Genomic DNA, 16,737 nt, shown 5'->3' with positions numbered 1-16,737 from the left:
TTTATGATTTAATTGTAATAGTATTATTAACTTCATTCTGCAAGTGAGAAAAAAATAAGGTTTAGATATGCTAATTAGGTACATTCAATTTTAGAAACAAAAGTCTTTCCCACTTCCCATATATCTTAACAATTCACACACACACACACACACACACACACACACACACACAGTGCTTGGAGCTCCTTGAGAGCAGGGTATGCTGTATTTATCTTTGTGCCTTTAGTATCTAACAAACTGGCCTGTAAAAATTCACTGATTCAATCTTTTTAAACTTTATAATCTAATAAATTATACACAGAAGTGTAGAGCATTCTTTATTTCACCATGAATCATACCAATACATGTTAAAACTTCGACATTAATTTAAATGATTAGATGTTTTAATAAACATTTGTGTTCATGTGAAACCTTTGCTTACCTGCATCATGAAGTGCAGTTCTCCCCTGAAGGTCTACATGTTCAGTAGGACAATTGTACTGTTAAGACACAGAAACTTGGGTGATCTGAGAGAGTTTTGTTTTAAAATTCAATATCCAGACTGAAATGAACAGCTGTTATTTCTTAAAATATTACAAATATCAAAGAAACTTAAGACTTTTTAGACAATGTAGCAAATATTTTGACATGAAACAAATATAATAACATGATATAACTGTAAATTTCACGGTATTTCACCAAACAGGAAACATACGGTACATTACAATAGCACGGAATATTGAAAATATGTTTGTTTGTTTGTTTTTTTCAGTGAAATTTAAAACAAACTTCTGAATAAGAACAAATAAATCCTACTGTGAAATTTAGTGGAAGACCCTTTGATTAAATTCAGCCAACCAGTTCACAGAATTTTGTGGTTGCTGGATTAAAAGTTTAACTAATAATGTTAATATTATGTAGTCAAAATTATTTACATTTATATAGAAATATATAAATCATATCTTCTATCACTTTATCTTAGGCCATATTCTAGACAACAGAAAATTCCAATCTCCAGCTAATGTCAACAGGAAGGTCAAGTCTTTGTTATTTATTTTTAATACACTGAGTTATGCAATTCACTTCCCTTGGAGTTTTTGTTCTTTATTGTTCACATTCCTTCACAAACGATGGAAAAAATATCATGTAAGCTAACAAAGTTAGCCTACCATTTTCTTTGAACTCAAATTCCAAAATACATTAAAAACACATTTTTCAGTCAAATAATAAAACTAAAATTTTAACCACTTCCACTACCTGTAGAAGTTTTTGCAGGCACAATGCATGTCCATACTTAGCAGCCAGATGAAGAGCATTTCTCCCTAAAAAAAAATTATGTAAAGGATTGTTTTCTTCATACATTAATTTTTATAAAAATATGATTCTTTATTCCAAAATTAGTTGACAGGATATTTAATTTGTAAGCAGGCTCTTAGTTTCTATGATTTTTCACTTAGTCTGATATTTTAATAAGAGATAAATATACACACAAAACAATAAAGATGGGATGAAAAATTAGCATACAAATTCAAAGAAGTAGGAACTTTGTCTTATTCACCACCACCGAATCTCCAGAACCTACAGTAGTATCTAAGACAAAGTAGGTAGTTAAGTACTGGCATAAAGAAGGAGGGAGTAGAGAAAAAAAGAATGGGAAGAGGAGAAAAGGAAAGAAATACCAGATTTTATGTAACATTTCCAATTAGGCAGTGTGGGCAGTAATAATGGAGAAAGTTAAATATAAGTCATAGAAAAGGTATTCTCTAATTTTCATACTTCACCTAGAATTCATAGTCCATTATGAGACTATATTTCTGAACATCAGACCATTTGTTCAAATATAATATGTACCAAAATGTGCAATTTTATACACATTTTAAAAGAAATGCCAAAGGGATTGGGGAGGAAAGGTTACCAAATAATTTAAAAAGCTGACTTTGAATTCTGGATAAAGTAAACTCTCAGAGGATATCTTAACTCCAAACATTCTCTTCTAATTATGTTTTTTTACACTTTCATCTCTCTTTGTTCTCTTTTTTACTGGTTTACTTTAGTTATACATGACAGTAGAATCCACTATGTATAATTATACAAGCATGAAATACATTCACCTCTCTTGAATAGTAAAAAATACAAGGGTTTCACTAAGATATTCTATCTTCCACTTTTTAATACTCTTAATTTTCTTCTAACCTCACAAATTTCTGAAAATATAATTTGACTTTGCAAGTACACCTTTCTACTAGAAAAATAATTTATATTCTGACCATTTTGGATGGATAAATAAATTGGCTTTCAATTCCCAGTCAAGAGTTTAGGTAAGTGGATAGGTTTTCCTGGCCTGATCACTTCTCTGCAGCTGGTTAAAAAGATTCTAGAACAAAATACAGTGAGACCAGGCACAGATGTAATATATCAGCCACATCCAATCATCTTCTAATTTCAAATCAGTCAGATGTGATCATTTCAAATTTCAACTTAGTACCATTAATGGACAAGTTTCCTAGAAACATTTTACATTGTGAAAAATAACTGACAGCATGGAAATGGAGGTGGTGGAATGAGGCATAGTGGTGAGTCTCTAGTGTTCAACAAAATGTTACAGAAAGCTGGTTACATAAATAGGCCTAAGGAAATACTCAATCCAGACACTTGAGATGTAGCAGCAAAAAAGAATCAGGACACACCAGATCTAAAATGTGCAATGTTAAGGAAAACACCAAAGGGGTTGGGAAGGGGAGGAAACCTTTCATTATAAATCACTTTCATATAAAACAAAAATTAGGTTAGTTTACATAAAAATTTTAAATCAAATATCTACATCTGGATTGTAACAGATTCTGTAACAAATGAGAAATGTCCTTGTCTTCAAGAAAGGACATCTCTAGAGACAGACAAAGAATCAAATAAAAATATAGCTAAATAGCAGCATAAACAAAAGAAAGGAAGACTTTAGGATATGTTAGAATGCAGTATATGAAGCAATGTCTGCTGATCTTGGGAAAGCTTTATTTGAGTTTTATCTGCACTGAAGGAGGCCGGAAAAAAGTCACTAGATTATCCACAAGGCAAAAATGTCCAGAACAGAAAAAACACAGATTAAAAAAGAAAGAAAGAAAATACATGTTTGAATTGGAATCAGCACAGTAAATAGTCTTAAAAGTTCTGAAGACATATAGGTTTAAAATTTCTAAGAATATATACACCTTCAGTGATATACAGGAACATTCCTACAATAAACATATTTCTTTCTTCAAACATAGGTAATAAACTAAGTTTGGACTTTTATTTAAAATTTCATGTGTGTTAGGTAAAGATTTTCCTCACTAACTCAATTGTATCTCTGTTTCCCTTTTTCTGTTTCATTTCTAAAAACAACACTGGTTAACAGTAATATATTTATTTGCCCATACACAGAGTCATAGGATAAAATATTAAAGGTGTTAAGCAAATTCTCTGCTCTGAGTCAATTCCTATATTTAACTGACTAACAAAGTAGAATTACAGAGAACTAAGCTGTTAAAGAATGCCAGAGAAATGAGAATGGTGATCCTGATGGACTGAAAAGTAACACTCACTGAAAACATAAAAACATATTTTTTAACATAAAAACATATATTTTATGTTAACACTCACAGCTATATTCAAATACTTACGGGTCTACCTTTGATATGCAAACTTACGCTACATGATTTTAAAGGACAGACATAGGCATGACTAAGTGTAAGCAGAAGATAAAGTAAAAAAGATTTCCATTGTTTTTAAAAATATAGCTAAGCAAACAGACTGGGTTCCCTTTGAGGCATAATGGCTAAGAACACAGACTGACTGCAACGTTATCTACTGCAGGGCCTTGGGCAAGGTACTTAACAGCTCAGTGCCTCATACCTCACTGAGTTAACATGGAGATAAAATGAGTTAACATATGTGAAGCATATAAGGTACTTATTTATCAGCTTAGCAGAGAAGGTATACAAATATTATATAAATGTCAGCTATCCTTGCTACTATCATTATTGTTGAGGTTGTTGCTATTTCAAGGTGGTTAGTTCTCTATCACAAAAAATGTTTAACTGAATGTCAAATGACCCCATGACAGAGAGGACTCTTAGAATAATATATGAATATCAATTCAATAGCCCCTAAAGATATTAAAAATCTGAGATTTTAGGATCCCATAACACTACTAACACCAGCACTAGACTATAGGTCTTACACTGCTTATCAGTCCAGTAATCCTTTCTCCTCAATTCCCTATACATGACTGCTCTCCACAATGATAACTCAGAAGTAAACCTTTTCTCAACTATTTGAACATAGAAAAGTAAAGGACTTTTCTTTAGTCTAACTACTTAAGTGGCCAGGGGTATAGCTCAAAAGTAGAGCACTTGCCTTGCATGTGCAAGGCCCTGGATTCAAACTGAAACAACACACACATATACATATGCACGCACTAACAGTGGACAGTGTTTGCAACCTCTTGATGCTTTGACATTGACTATGGAGGTAAACATACCTGCAGTGTCACTGGTTGTAATGTCAATTCCATGTATAAGGATGGCATTCAAACACTCAAGATTCCCCTTTGAGGCCACAACATGGAAGCTAAGCAAAAAGAAAATATTTGTTATGCCACAGAGCCTACCAAAGCTAATTTTTATGTTACATGAATGTCACTACTTATTCAAAACGTGCATGTGCACGCACGCACACACACACACACACATTTAAAGGCTACATATTTAAAGGAACATATTGAGCATCCCTAAACCAAAAATCTGAAATTTTAAATACTCCAAAGTTGGATTTCTGTAACATGCCAATACATTCCAGAACATTCATTAGAACCAATAAAATATTCTAATATTCAAGTCTTAAGAGAAAATTTATACCATTAATACCATTAACTCCATAATTTACCATTTCAATAGCAAAAGTATTGGTGCTTGGATAATAAATGTACACTGAAAGATTTCTATTTAGATCATTTTGTTTAATTTCAAATATACCAAAAATACCAAAAAAAAAAAAGTTATAACAAAATCCTGAGGTAAAGATACATCAAAACATTTATCTCTTGGGGCTGGGGTTTTAGCTTAGTGGTAGAGAGCTTGCCTGGCATGTGTAAGGCACTGGGTTCAACCCTCAGCACCACTTAAAAATAAAACAAAGGTGTTGTGTACATCTACAACTAAAAAAAAAAAACAAACAAAAATTTAAAGTCCATTGACAACTAAAAAATATTTTTTAAAAAATTTACCCCTTCTCTTTACAATTATCAAACTAAGCCTTCCAAACAAGCAAAATGACCTTTAAAAGCCACAAAAGAACCTGTGACCAGTGACCAAAGACTATCAGCTAATTCTTCTTCTTGCTTACAGACCTTCATGATTGGTTAAGTTTCACACAAACCGATATAACTGAATGATTTTCCTTATAAGGCAAGTCAAACCTGCTTAAGAAACTGTGAAGCATCAAGGATTTAAGACACCAGATAACAAAACATTCCATTTCTTTGATCATCTAGTTTATAATCAACATTTACAGAAACTTTCTCTGTGCACTAAGACCTGACATTGACTATCAAATTCAAAGCGGTAAATAACATAAGAGTTGTTGGCAAAGGACACTGAACTCAGGTTGAAGTAGAAATGAGGTTCTAAACAAGTACAATAACCACTCTGAAGATGCCAGGAGACAAAGGATATGAATGTGTTCAGCAAGGTGCCTGGAAACAGAAGCACTCTGTATCGCTTTCTCAACCCAGGGTGCATCCCTGGCCAGACCATTGAAAAGTTTTATGATCCTCCTGGTCCCTGAAAGCTTAGTACTTCTAGTTCCCCGATCCCTGCCTTATTATTTTATGAAGAACTTAACATTTTCATAATACATAAATTCAATGCTTATTTTCTTTATAGTTTTTGAATCTCTTCTTAATCAATTGCAAACTCAATAAATGCAGAGATTTTATCTGTTTTCCTTTCTATTGAAGCCCCAGAATCAAGTGCAAGACAGATAGTGGACCTTGAAATATTTGAATAACTAAATACTTAGAGACAAACTTTGAAGACAGCTTGCAAATTAATTTCCAAGTATTATGATATTCAGTGTGTGACTCTACCTACTATTATGACAGATAAAATGCAAACTAGAGACCAAGCATTCCTTTAAAAAAAAAAAAAAAAGCAGGTTTGAATACAAACTGAATTAAAGAAAAATAGATGTTTCTGATAAAAGGTATATAGTGTTCTTAAGAGTCAGACTAGTTCTCCTTCTAACAGAATAATTAAGGCTGAGGATATTGTTCAATCTTTGCAATAACACTGAAATCAAGAAATAATTGTTACATTTTTGCTTTAAATTTCAAAATTAAAAAAATCATAATAAAGTTTTTTATAATTACAGATAATACAAAAGATACATTTGTAATGACCTATACTTGACTACTTACTAAATGCTTTAATTAAGGAGAAATATAGTTTATATTTATTAAGTATATATTAAGGCTGAGGATATCGTTCAATCTCTCTGCAATACTGAATGAATTATACTATGCAATGCACTATGAGAGCCTTTTGGGCGCTGCTAATTCCTTCACACAGATACTTAGCCCCCCAGTGATCTTGGAGATAACACTTTTTGTTTGCTTGCTTGTTTTCATCTCTTGGCTCACAAAATTTAGAAGACCCCCTTCTTCAAAATCAATCAATATTATAAGAATGACATGCTAAAAGTCAGAAATCAGAACAAATCTATAATGGATTATTAATATCGGTATGCTATAAATAGTAAATGTGCTTCAGAAAGACAATACATCAATTATTAAAATGTGAGCAAAGAACTGTAAAGGAATATGAAAAACTGCTTCACAAAAATACTCTTTTGCAATTAAAATATCAGTTCTTAGCTTTTCCATTTAAGAATCAAGAGACGAATTTCTGCTTCCATAATGGAAGATATAGATAATTTGGACAATCAGTACCTCTGAGGACAAATAGAAAAGCTGCACAAAATATAAACATATCCTCGAGGAAAGATAGTAAAGAAATGACTAGGCCAGGATGCAAGGGAAGACAGACGCCCAGAGGGGAGAGCTTAGTATCTGAGCGGAGGCCACTTCTTCCTTGTGAACATTTGCTGATTCCGGAGAAAGCAGTTGGGAGGTTGAACACCACTTTGAAAGCCACTGGGGGAAGGGAAGTGAAAATCTAGAGCCCATAGTTCTGTCATTGGTGGTGGGGATCCTTGGTGAACCTGCCTATTTGGGACTGGAAGTTCCAAAGGCTGTGCCCTAGGAGACAGGTACACAGGAAAGAAACAGATCCTTGCAGTGACAATGGCTAGGCTTCAAATATTTCATTTGTTAAATAACACTGAGATCAAGAAGAACTTGTTACATTTTTTTGCTTTAAATTTCAAAATTAAAAAAATTCAGAATAAAATTGTTTTTATAATTACAGATAATACAAAAGATGCATTTGTAATGTCCTATACTTAACTAAACACTAAATGCTTTAACTAAGGAGGAATATAGTTTACATGTGTGAATAAAAATTGAAAATATTTTATCCCATGAATCCCAGGAAGAATTCTACTTCTTACACTGAAAACCTCAAAGATTAATTCTATTCATTTATTTCACAAACTAGAATTCAAAGTTCATCGAATGATACTAAATTTTATACTTTATAAGTAATTTCACCCAAAACTGAACCTTAGATCAAAAATTCAAACAAAAACTCAAAGATCGTTCATTCAAAACACTGAAAACAGGGATGGGCTGAAACGAGGTTTCACCAAAGAGTTTCACACCACAGAAGACTTCCTTTATCTTTTAACATCTCAGAGTTTCTGGAAAAACAAAATCACTTACAGATACTAAATTTTAATTATTTCTACTGTGAGTCCATTTTCATAAATAACTTAAAATTTAGAAAAAAAATAGGGAAAATCAAAAATAACCAATGTGTCTATAACTATCAAATTATAACTTGATGAAAGTGAAACATTATAAATGTTTAACTTTTCAAATTTTATTGTTTATTTCAAACTTTGTATTATCTTTAAAACTACTTAATTTATAGTCATGCTTTACTATTTTTACTATATTTAAAAGTCTAAGCATTCCAAGGTAATGACCTCCATCAAACATTAACTATTCACTTCCTAATATTCATTTCTATATTTAGTCTTTGGTTTCCACCTATAATATTCTGAATAAACGCTTACAAGTATAAGACTGAGGAATTTTAGGAAATGGGACTTTTCACCTTTAACTTTGGAAGGATGCCCAGATAGGGTTTTAACTGCTATAATTATAAAGGGTCTTAACAGAATCTATATCTACCCTTTAAACCAACTGATCCCCACCCTCAACAGGAAGGGAAGCAATGAAGATTTGGAATGGGTGGGGGAAGAGACACATAGTTCATAAGCACATAAACTAGCCAGCTGTCCTTCTCAGTAACAAAAACAAGAGCAGGATCACTACCTATGTCTCTCTAGGACACACTAGTTATTCTGCTTCCATTCTGTTCTGAACATTCTCATTTAAGTATCTAAGTTTTAAAAAAAAATAGATCAGGGACTTGGGGGGAAAGACAGTAAAATTTACAGAACTCTTCAAAGAAAAAAGCTTGGGCTCACATCCTAGTTCTGTGACTTACCATGAGATTAAAGCAAGCATTTTAACTTCTGTAAACTTTTTTTCTACTTCTTTTATAGGGCTGCTCTGAAGATCAAATATGGAAATATGAAAAAATCTTATCAATAAAAAGGCATCAAATAACTATAGGCCATGGTTTACTCTTGGGCCTAAACAGCTAGACCATCAGAGTAATCTGGTGTTCTTTCTCTCACTTGGGAATCTTTTAAATTAGAACAATCATTAAAAAAATAGTAAAGAATCTCTTAAATTAGCTTGTTTGAAAGGTTTTTGTTTTGTTTTTTGTTTTGATACCAGGGATTTAAGGGGCATTTAACCACTGAGCCACACACCCAGTCGATTTTTCTTTTTTAAAAATTATTATTTAGAGACAGGGTCTTGCTGAGTTGCTTAGAACCTCATTAAGTTGCTGAGGCTGGCTTTGAACTCAGAATCCTACATCAGCCTCCCTAGCTGCTGGGATTACAGGTATGTACCACCACACCCAGCTGTTTGAAAGTTTTAACAGTGAGTTTTGGTAGAGATTTCTTAATTAAAAATTAATATCCATAGTTCACAAAATTTCATTTGTATCCCAACATTCTACCCAAATTTTCTTCAGACATGCTTTCATCACGGGCAATACTTACGCAGATCTGCCCTCCACATCTAGTTTGCCTGGACTGACTCCCTTTTTAGCAAGGATTGAGGATACTTTTTCTACATCCCCTCTCTCTGCAGCTTTCATCAACCGGTCATCATATTTATTCCAATCTGCTGCATGCTACAAAAAGGAAAAAAAAAAGGAAACATGGCATAGTATATTAGTAAGATTTTGTGGAGGAGGAAGGAAAAAAGAAGGGAAAGTGGTACTGCGTAAGACATTCCTCCTTTTCCAACAGCATCCCAAACTTCCTTCTCCGTGGTGTGCTAACTTCAGTAGAACAGCAGTTACAAAACCTTCCCAGGACACAGGACATTCAAGTGTAGTTTACATTGTACTTTTGAGAAAAAGTATGCTTCTCATTTTCTCTGTCCTGTTCCCTTTGTCCTCAGGGAGAAAACAAGGAAATTAATAATTACTAAAGCCACCCTGTGCCAGACATAAATGACCCAAAAAAAACCCTAATAAACTAAAATTATCTTCTCTACTTAACAGATGTGGAGAGTCAATGCTCTGGGGACATTAAATGGCTGAAGTCGCCAAGCCCAATCTTGACTTCTCCCAAATCAGTTGCTTTTCCTATTCCCCAAATCCCTTTCAGATTTGGCCCCCAGGACTGTTAGCCATAGAATTCTATATACATTTTAAGAAACCATATTCCTCTCCCACTTATTTAAAGGTACTGTTAGAAATATATTTATTTCTATAAGGCAAATAATACACACACACACACACTCAATACAGAAAGAAACTCATTATGCTTATATATTAGGATAAAAAAAGAACTTCTACACCAAAAAAAAAAAAAAAACTAGAAAGACTCTAAAGTATTAATTTCTTAGAATCTAAAATAATAAAATTAGAAATGACTTTCATTTTCTTCTTTACATTTACTACATTTTAGTTTTATAAAAAAGATTTTTAATTTTAACAAAAATTCAATACATGTTTTAAAAATGAAGATCAAAAGTAGTTTTTTAGGGCTGGGGTTGTAGCTCAGTAGTTGAGTGAGGCACTGGGCCCAATCTGCAGCACCACGTAAATAAATAAATAAATAAATAAATAAGGATATTGTGCTCATCTACAACTCAAAAAACTTTTTTTAAAAAGGTAGTTTTTTAAAATAATATTTACTTGTACATATATTTAATTGTACTAAGATTATATTTAGCTTTGATTTGAAGAAAGTTCATTTTAAGATATTATTCTCAGTAAGCAGAAATTAAAGAACACAGAAATTAAATACATGCTGTTTACACATTCAAGATTTTAACCTTTTAAAATATATATCAACTTCCTGCTTAATTCTGTGCTAAATCCAGTACTATTTCTAGAACAAAAAATATCTACACATTTTTTACATAACTTATAAAGCAAATCCTATGCTTACAAATATCATAACAAACCTCTGCGGGGGAAGTTATTTACTGACAGATTCCCTAAATGTTTGTTTAATCAGCAAGATTATTTTATATCTAATATCCTCTCTGAACCACAAAAAGAAAAAAACACCAATTTTCTAGCTAAATATCAAAGTACTCATTAAAAATATTAAAATTGTGTATAAAAAGATAAATACATTAAAATTTTAACTCACTCTTGAAACTCAGTATTTTTATGGAACCTGGTTCAAGTACCTACAGACTTAATAATTGTCTTGAAATCTATAACAATATGAAGATTAACCCACTTCTTTCTAAATTCAGAAGTTAAAATTGACAATTATGAGTAGAGAATAACACTATTTATTGACTCAAAATCTTAAGTTACATTTTAGGCACTACCTTTCTCTAGTGCAGACCAAAACAGTGTAGTGACTCTGATTTGAGGAATGGTAGTGGATGCAGACCTAAAAGACGCCACACTTTCAAATGCCTCAGGGATTAAGTCATATTTAACACACTTTCTCTGTATTGATTAGTTTATCCTTACAAATAAAACAATCATTATTTCCAACTAGCTGGTGGAGTAAAAAGCTACATAATTCCAAAGGAAGGCTTTAAAAAAAAAAAAACAATTAAACAGGATCAAAGTCTCACATGAGGATGTGATTTTCAGGTCTACTTCATCAAGCTCCATTTTCAATTCTGGTCCAGTGTCAGTTAACAGTAACGCTGCTTAATGATTAAGATTCTATCATGTGCTTTTTTAATCCAAGAAAACAAACAAGAACTTTTATTTTCTATCACTAATCCTAATGGCAAATCAGGAAGAAGAGTAATCCAAAGAAAGCAAAATTAATAAAACAGCACATTTTAAAAGAACACAGTTCAGAAAGCCGAATGAGAACCTTTTGTTACACTGAACTACTAGGATACCTACTCTGTTCTTAGGAGCACAAGAAAACCAACAGCTCATCATAGACAGGATTTAGTTTCTTGTTGCTAACGGCAAACCACTCCGCATTAAGTTACAAATCTCTGCAGCTCACAAAGCAAGCCTTCACACAAACGCCTAATGAGTGGGGTGACTCAGTCCCTCACATGCTGTGCTACACTTAGCTTGGATCTCTAAGGATATTTTCTTCGTCTTCAGGATCCTTCTCCGCCTTCATAACGCTTGAAAATTATTTTCCTCACAGCGCAGCACTTGATTAACAGGAGCCTCAAGTCAGGTACTGTAACTCCTCCTATTTCTTGTTCTTTAGAGACTGTCTTTCAAAGTCCTCCTTTTCAAGGACCCCACTAGAAAACCTGAACAGTACTCTGCATCCTGCTGCTTTGAAACTGCAACAGAGACTCTGCAGTGCATGATAAAACTGTCCACATCCGAAAGGTCCAGTAAACAATGCAGAGACTGTCTCCCGTTGATGGAGTTCTATTTTAGATTCCATAGGACCTGACAGCTGAGTAATAGAAAGGAGCAGCTAAGAATATATTGTAAAGGCATGCTTTTCTTCTGAGTAATAAATTTCAGGTCTCCTGGGAAAATGACTCAAACATGTTGTAAAACATGCTTATTATATAAAAACAACTTGTGTGACATAATGACAACACTGTTAAGAGACAAATTTGGTTATCCTACAAAACAATATTTAAAACCAGTTTCAGTCTTAGGATCATCTATCATGGAGTTATAATAGCCTTGACAAACAGAATATAAAATTCTATTTAAAGCCAGTGTGTCACACTTTAATTTAAGGAAACGCACACACTCACAGTAACACTTTCAAATTTCCTCCATTTTAGTACCCATACCAATCTCATTCCGCATACAACCAAGTTTCAGCTTACAACTGCTGCCAGTCTGTCTCCTTGCATGTTAAATGAGAAGAGACAGAGGAACTGCCAAGACATTAAATAGACTACATCATGATGAATACTTTTCAACAAATTTTAAATTTAACTCAGTACTCTTTAATTTCCAAGTTTAGCACCCTGCCTGTTATAACAAGTAAATATTTTATCAGTGGAAAGTCAAATTATCTGGATTTGGCAGATTAAAAAACAAATAAACTGATTAAACACTAAAAGAGGCATTAAATATTGAACTAGACCATAAATGAAATTCTGTTTGGGGACAAAGCAGAGAACTCCTCCATATTCTCTACAATATCTATACTTGTACCAACATTCCACACATTATCAAGTTGATACACCCACAAGTTCAGGATTCTTTTTTAAACCATGTTTTATTTACCACAATAGTATAAGAATAATTTTATACTTCCTCCAAAAAGGCACATTCAGGAAAAATGTTTCCTGGGAATGCAAAGCATTCCAACACAAGCATTTATAGGAAGGAGGTAACTGCTAGCCTATGGATCATGTGCCCAGTACAAAATTCTGTTATGAACTTCAGCAAGAAATCTATTTCCTACTATTTAATTTTAAAACATCAGGTCCATTTTTTAATTTTAAAGTATATATGTATTACTTTCAGAACAATGATTTTCCCCCCCTCAATCCATGAGCTATCAAAATGGATTTATCTGACTGAGTCAAGAAACTCCACCCAGCCTATTCAATCTTCTTCAGAGGAAATCTGGAATAGAACTCAGGTCTTATCCTTTGGTTAACAAAGCAAGTACATTCTTCTTGACATAGGACAGCATCAGCAAAAGAAATAAAAAGAAGGGGGAAACTTGTAAGGAGTAATTAAAGCCATAGAAGAAGCTGCCCACGCTCAAGAAGATAGGATGTGAGTGTCCTAGTGTACAGAGAAAGTCCCAAGCCTCCCCACTCTGTGGCTCAGTCTCCAGCTCCTACTCTCACACACTCCTTCACTGCTGTTGCCAAGGAATCCTAAGCAAATCCCTGCTATTGCTGTCCCCTGTTGTCTTGAAGGTTCTTCCCTCACCTTCATTCAGGTTCTTCTCAAATGTCATTCTCTCAATAAATGCTTCTCAGATCTCTGTATCTAAGCAGCCCCCATCTGCTTGACCCCACCACTCTTTATCCTGTGCCACTGTACTTTCCTTCAAAATACTTAATAGCATCTGCCATTATATTATAATTTACCTGTTTGGTATATAACTTACTGCCTATCTCCCCAGTACCTCTATAATTTGACTAGATGTCTAAAATCTTTTCTATGTCTATTTGAAATTATAAAGCTATTTTTTAAGAAAGTAATTTGGAGGGCTAGGGCTGGGACTCAGCAGCAGTGTACTTGCCTGGCATGTGTGAGGCACTGGGTTCAATTCTCAGCACCACATATAACTAAATAAATCTAAAACTGTTTGAGGAACCCTCTTTCTTTTGGGAGACATTGCTAACAAGGCCAGATCTGGAACATATTTTTACTAGCAACATTGTTTCCCAGTAAACTGTCCACCTTCAGACAACAAGTAGGAAGCCCAAGAGTGGCTCAGCTGATTGCAACTGAATAGACCCTACAGCTTGTTATCAATTAAAAATCCTTGGGGGTGGGGGGTGCTGGGGTCATAGCTCAGCGGTAGAGCGCTTGCCTAGCATAGATGAGGCACTGGGTTCAATCCTCAGCACCACATATATGTAAATAAAATAAAGGTATTTTAAAAAATCCTTCGAGACCCTTACCTCCTGTAAAATCTATGTCTCAAGTCTCTCTTCACCACTCTTCAAATCCCACTGGGTCCTTCAGAAAGTACCATAAATAATAGTTGAAGAATATGTATTGGAGTCAGGCAAACCTGGGTTCAGATTCCAGTTCTGCTATCTTCCCGCTGTGTACAAGTAGAATTTATTTATACTTTATAAGCCTCAGTTGCCTCAAGTACAAAGAGAACCTATCTATATAAAGTCAAATAGGTAATACATAGGAAAGGTCAGCACTGTGCCTGGCAGATATTAATGTCCAAAAATTGGAAGGCATTGGTGATGGTCACAGAGCTCCTGCTCAGAGATGCTGAACAGAAGAAAATTCTTTTAAAAACTACCAAAGTAAAAAAGAAAAAGAAAAAAACTTCAAGCACTTTTTCTGCATTTCCTATGTTCCTATGTCAACTATGCCTGGGGGTTACTAAAATAGTTGATGAGGGTAAGTTTATATTTATAAAGGTATAATAACCAATAAAAAAAAGAATTAGAATTTCACCATTTTGTAATCCTTATATAATCAATGGATCTAAGCAATGATCCTCAAAGACTATTAACATCACTAAAAGATAAGTAGATCTTAGGTTCCTTTTATAATAGCATCAAACCCAGAATTTTAAAAGTAAATATTTATCTAAACCTCTAACTACAAGAAATTCAGAGGACAGAGGAACATAATAAACTACAATACAAGGATGAATCAGAAAGTTCTATCATAGAGAAAATTGTGGTTTCTAAAAATACAACAAGAAAAAAAGAGAAGTAGACCTATAGGTCAGGTACAGTGGCACATATCTATAATCCCAGTGACTGGGGAGGCTGAGGCAGGAGAACTTCAAGTTCAAGGCCAGCCTCAGCAACTTAGATTCTCAGCCATGATGTGACAGGCTGTCTCGAAATAAAAAATAAAAAGGGCTGGGGATGTATCTTAGCACTAGAATAATAATACCACCAAAAAAGAAAAAAGAAAAAAAAAAGTGAACCTTTTTTTTTTTACTCCCTTGTTTATTAAATTTATTCCTAAGTATTTTAGGTTTTTTTGATGCTATTATAAAGGGAATTATTTTAATTTTTTTCATATTATTCATTGTCAATGTATACAAATGCAACTAATTTGTGTATTTCCTATATAATTAAATGACTTCAGAAATATACCAATCAATCACTAGGCATGGAACTTAAGTATCTTAATTAACTATTTTAGAAAACATAGCTACTGACTGGATATTTGATGATATTAAAGAATTATAATAAATCAAGGGTTTGGTAATAATGTTACTATGATTTTTTAATCCCTTTTTTCAGGAAACATTTTTAGATAAATGATAAGACATCTGGTATTTGCTTCAAAAATAATAATAATTATCAGGGGGCAAACCAAATTCAACAGAACTTTTGAAGGATTATATACCCAAACTAAGCAGAATTTACTCCTGGAAGGCAAGGTGACTCAAGATGGGAAAACCAATCAGTGTAATACACCAAATTAACAGGATGAAGGACATCATCTCAATTGAAGCAGAAAAAGTATTTGACAAGATATGACTTCAAAGGTAAATATATTCAACAAACAGGAAGAGAAGGAAACTACCTCAATGTAATAAAGACCATATATGAAAAGTGCACTGACAATGTCATGCACAGCTCTAGATGACTGAAGGCTTTCCCTGTAAGATCAGACACGAAACAAGGTTGCCCACTCTAGTCTTCTATTCAATACAGTAGTCAGAGCAATTAGAAAGGAAGGAAGGAAAAGAAAAAGAAAGGGGCAGCTGAGGGAGGAGAGGGCTAAGGAGAGTAGGTGCAAAGAAAAGACATCCAAATTGGAAAGAGAGAAGTGAAATCGTCTCTGTTCACTGATGACATGTAGAAACCAAAAAAGTTCCACCCCCTCATAAAAACAAGCCTGTTAGAATAAATTCTGTAAAGTTGAGGAATACAAAAGCAACACACAAATTAGTTGCATTTGTATACATTAACAATGAATAATATGAAAAAAATTAAGAAAATAATTCCCTTTATAATAGCATCAAAAAAACTAAAATACTTAGGAATAAATTTAATAAACAAGGGAGTAAAAAAATCTGTACACTGAAAACTACAAAACATTGCTAAAAAAAATTAAAGAAGTCACAAATAAATGGGAAAATATCCTGTGTTCATGAACTTGGAAGACTTCATGTTGTTAAGATTTCAATACTTCCCAAGGTGATCTACAGATCAATACAATCTTCCAAATTCCAATGGCATTTTTTTTTGCAGAAATTGAAAAATCCATTCTAAAATTCATGTGGAATTTCAAGGGACCACAAATAAGTAAATAATCTTGAAAAAGAAAAAAAAAAAAAGACCAAAGTTAGTCATCTCATACTTCTTGATTTCAAATATACTACAAAGCCACAGTAATCAAAACAGTTTGGTATTGGCATAAA

At 33.4% G+C, this 16,737-nt stretch overlaps 1 protein-coding gene across 3 annotated transcripts in view; it reads right to left on the bottom strand.

Moving 5' to 3' along the window:
- Positions 1 to 16,737, bottom strand: part of Uaca (uveal autoantigen with coiled-coil domains and ankyrin repeats) — a 103,513-nt gene that overhangs the window by 32,932 nt on the left and 53,844 nt on the right. The window contains exons 1-5 of one of the 3 annotated variants that reach the window (XM_046426546.2): positions 11,610 to 12,201; positions 9,274 to 9,407; positions 4,496 to 4,584; positions 1,237 to 1,301; positions 422 to 479 (exon numbers count right to left, since the gene is read on the bottom strand). In XM_046426546.2, coding sequence (XP_046282502.1) covers positions 422 to 479; positions 1,237 to 1,301; positions 4,496 to 4,584; positions 9,274 to 9,407; positions 11,610 to 11,648 — 385 coding nt within the window. In that variant the 5' untranslated portion in view covers positions 11,649 to 12,201. Of the gene's footprint in view, positions 1 to 421; positions 480 to 1,236; positions 1,302 to 4,495; positions 4,585 to 9,273; positions 9,408 to 11,326; positions 11,515 to 11,609; positions 12,202 to 16,737 lie in introns of those variants that run through there. The other 2 variants (XM_058573335.1, XM_046426545.2) reach the window with 2 other exon arrangements.

Source organism: Marmota monax, unplaced genomic scaffold (assembly GCF_021218885.2).
Source record: "Marmota monax isolate L192 unplaced genomic scaffold, Marmota_monax_Labrador192_F-V1.1 WCK01_AAM20220418_F8-fsc00078, whole genome shotgun sequence".
Taxonomy (NCBI): Eukaryota; Metazoa; Chordata; class Mammalia; order Rodentia; family Sciuridae; genus Marmota; species Marmota monax.
This window is presented reverse-complemented; position numbering and strand designations above follow the sequence as displayed.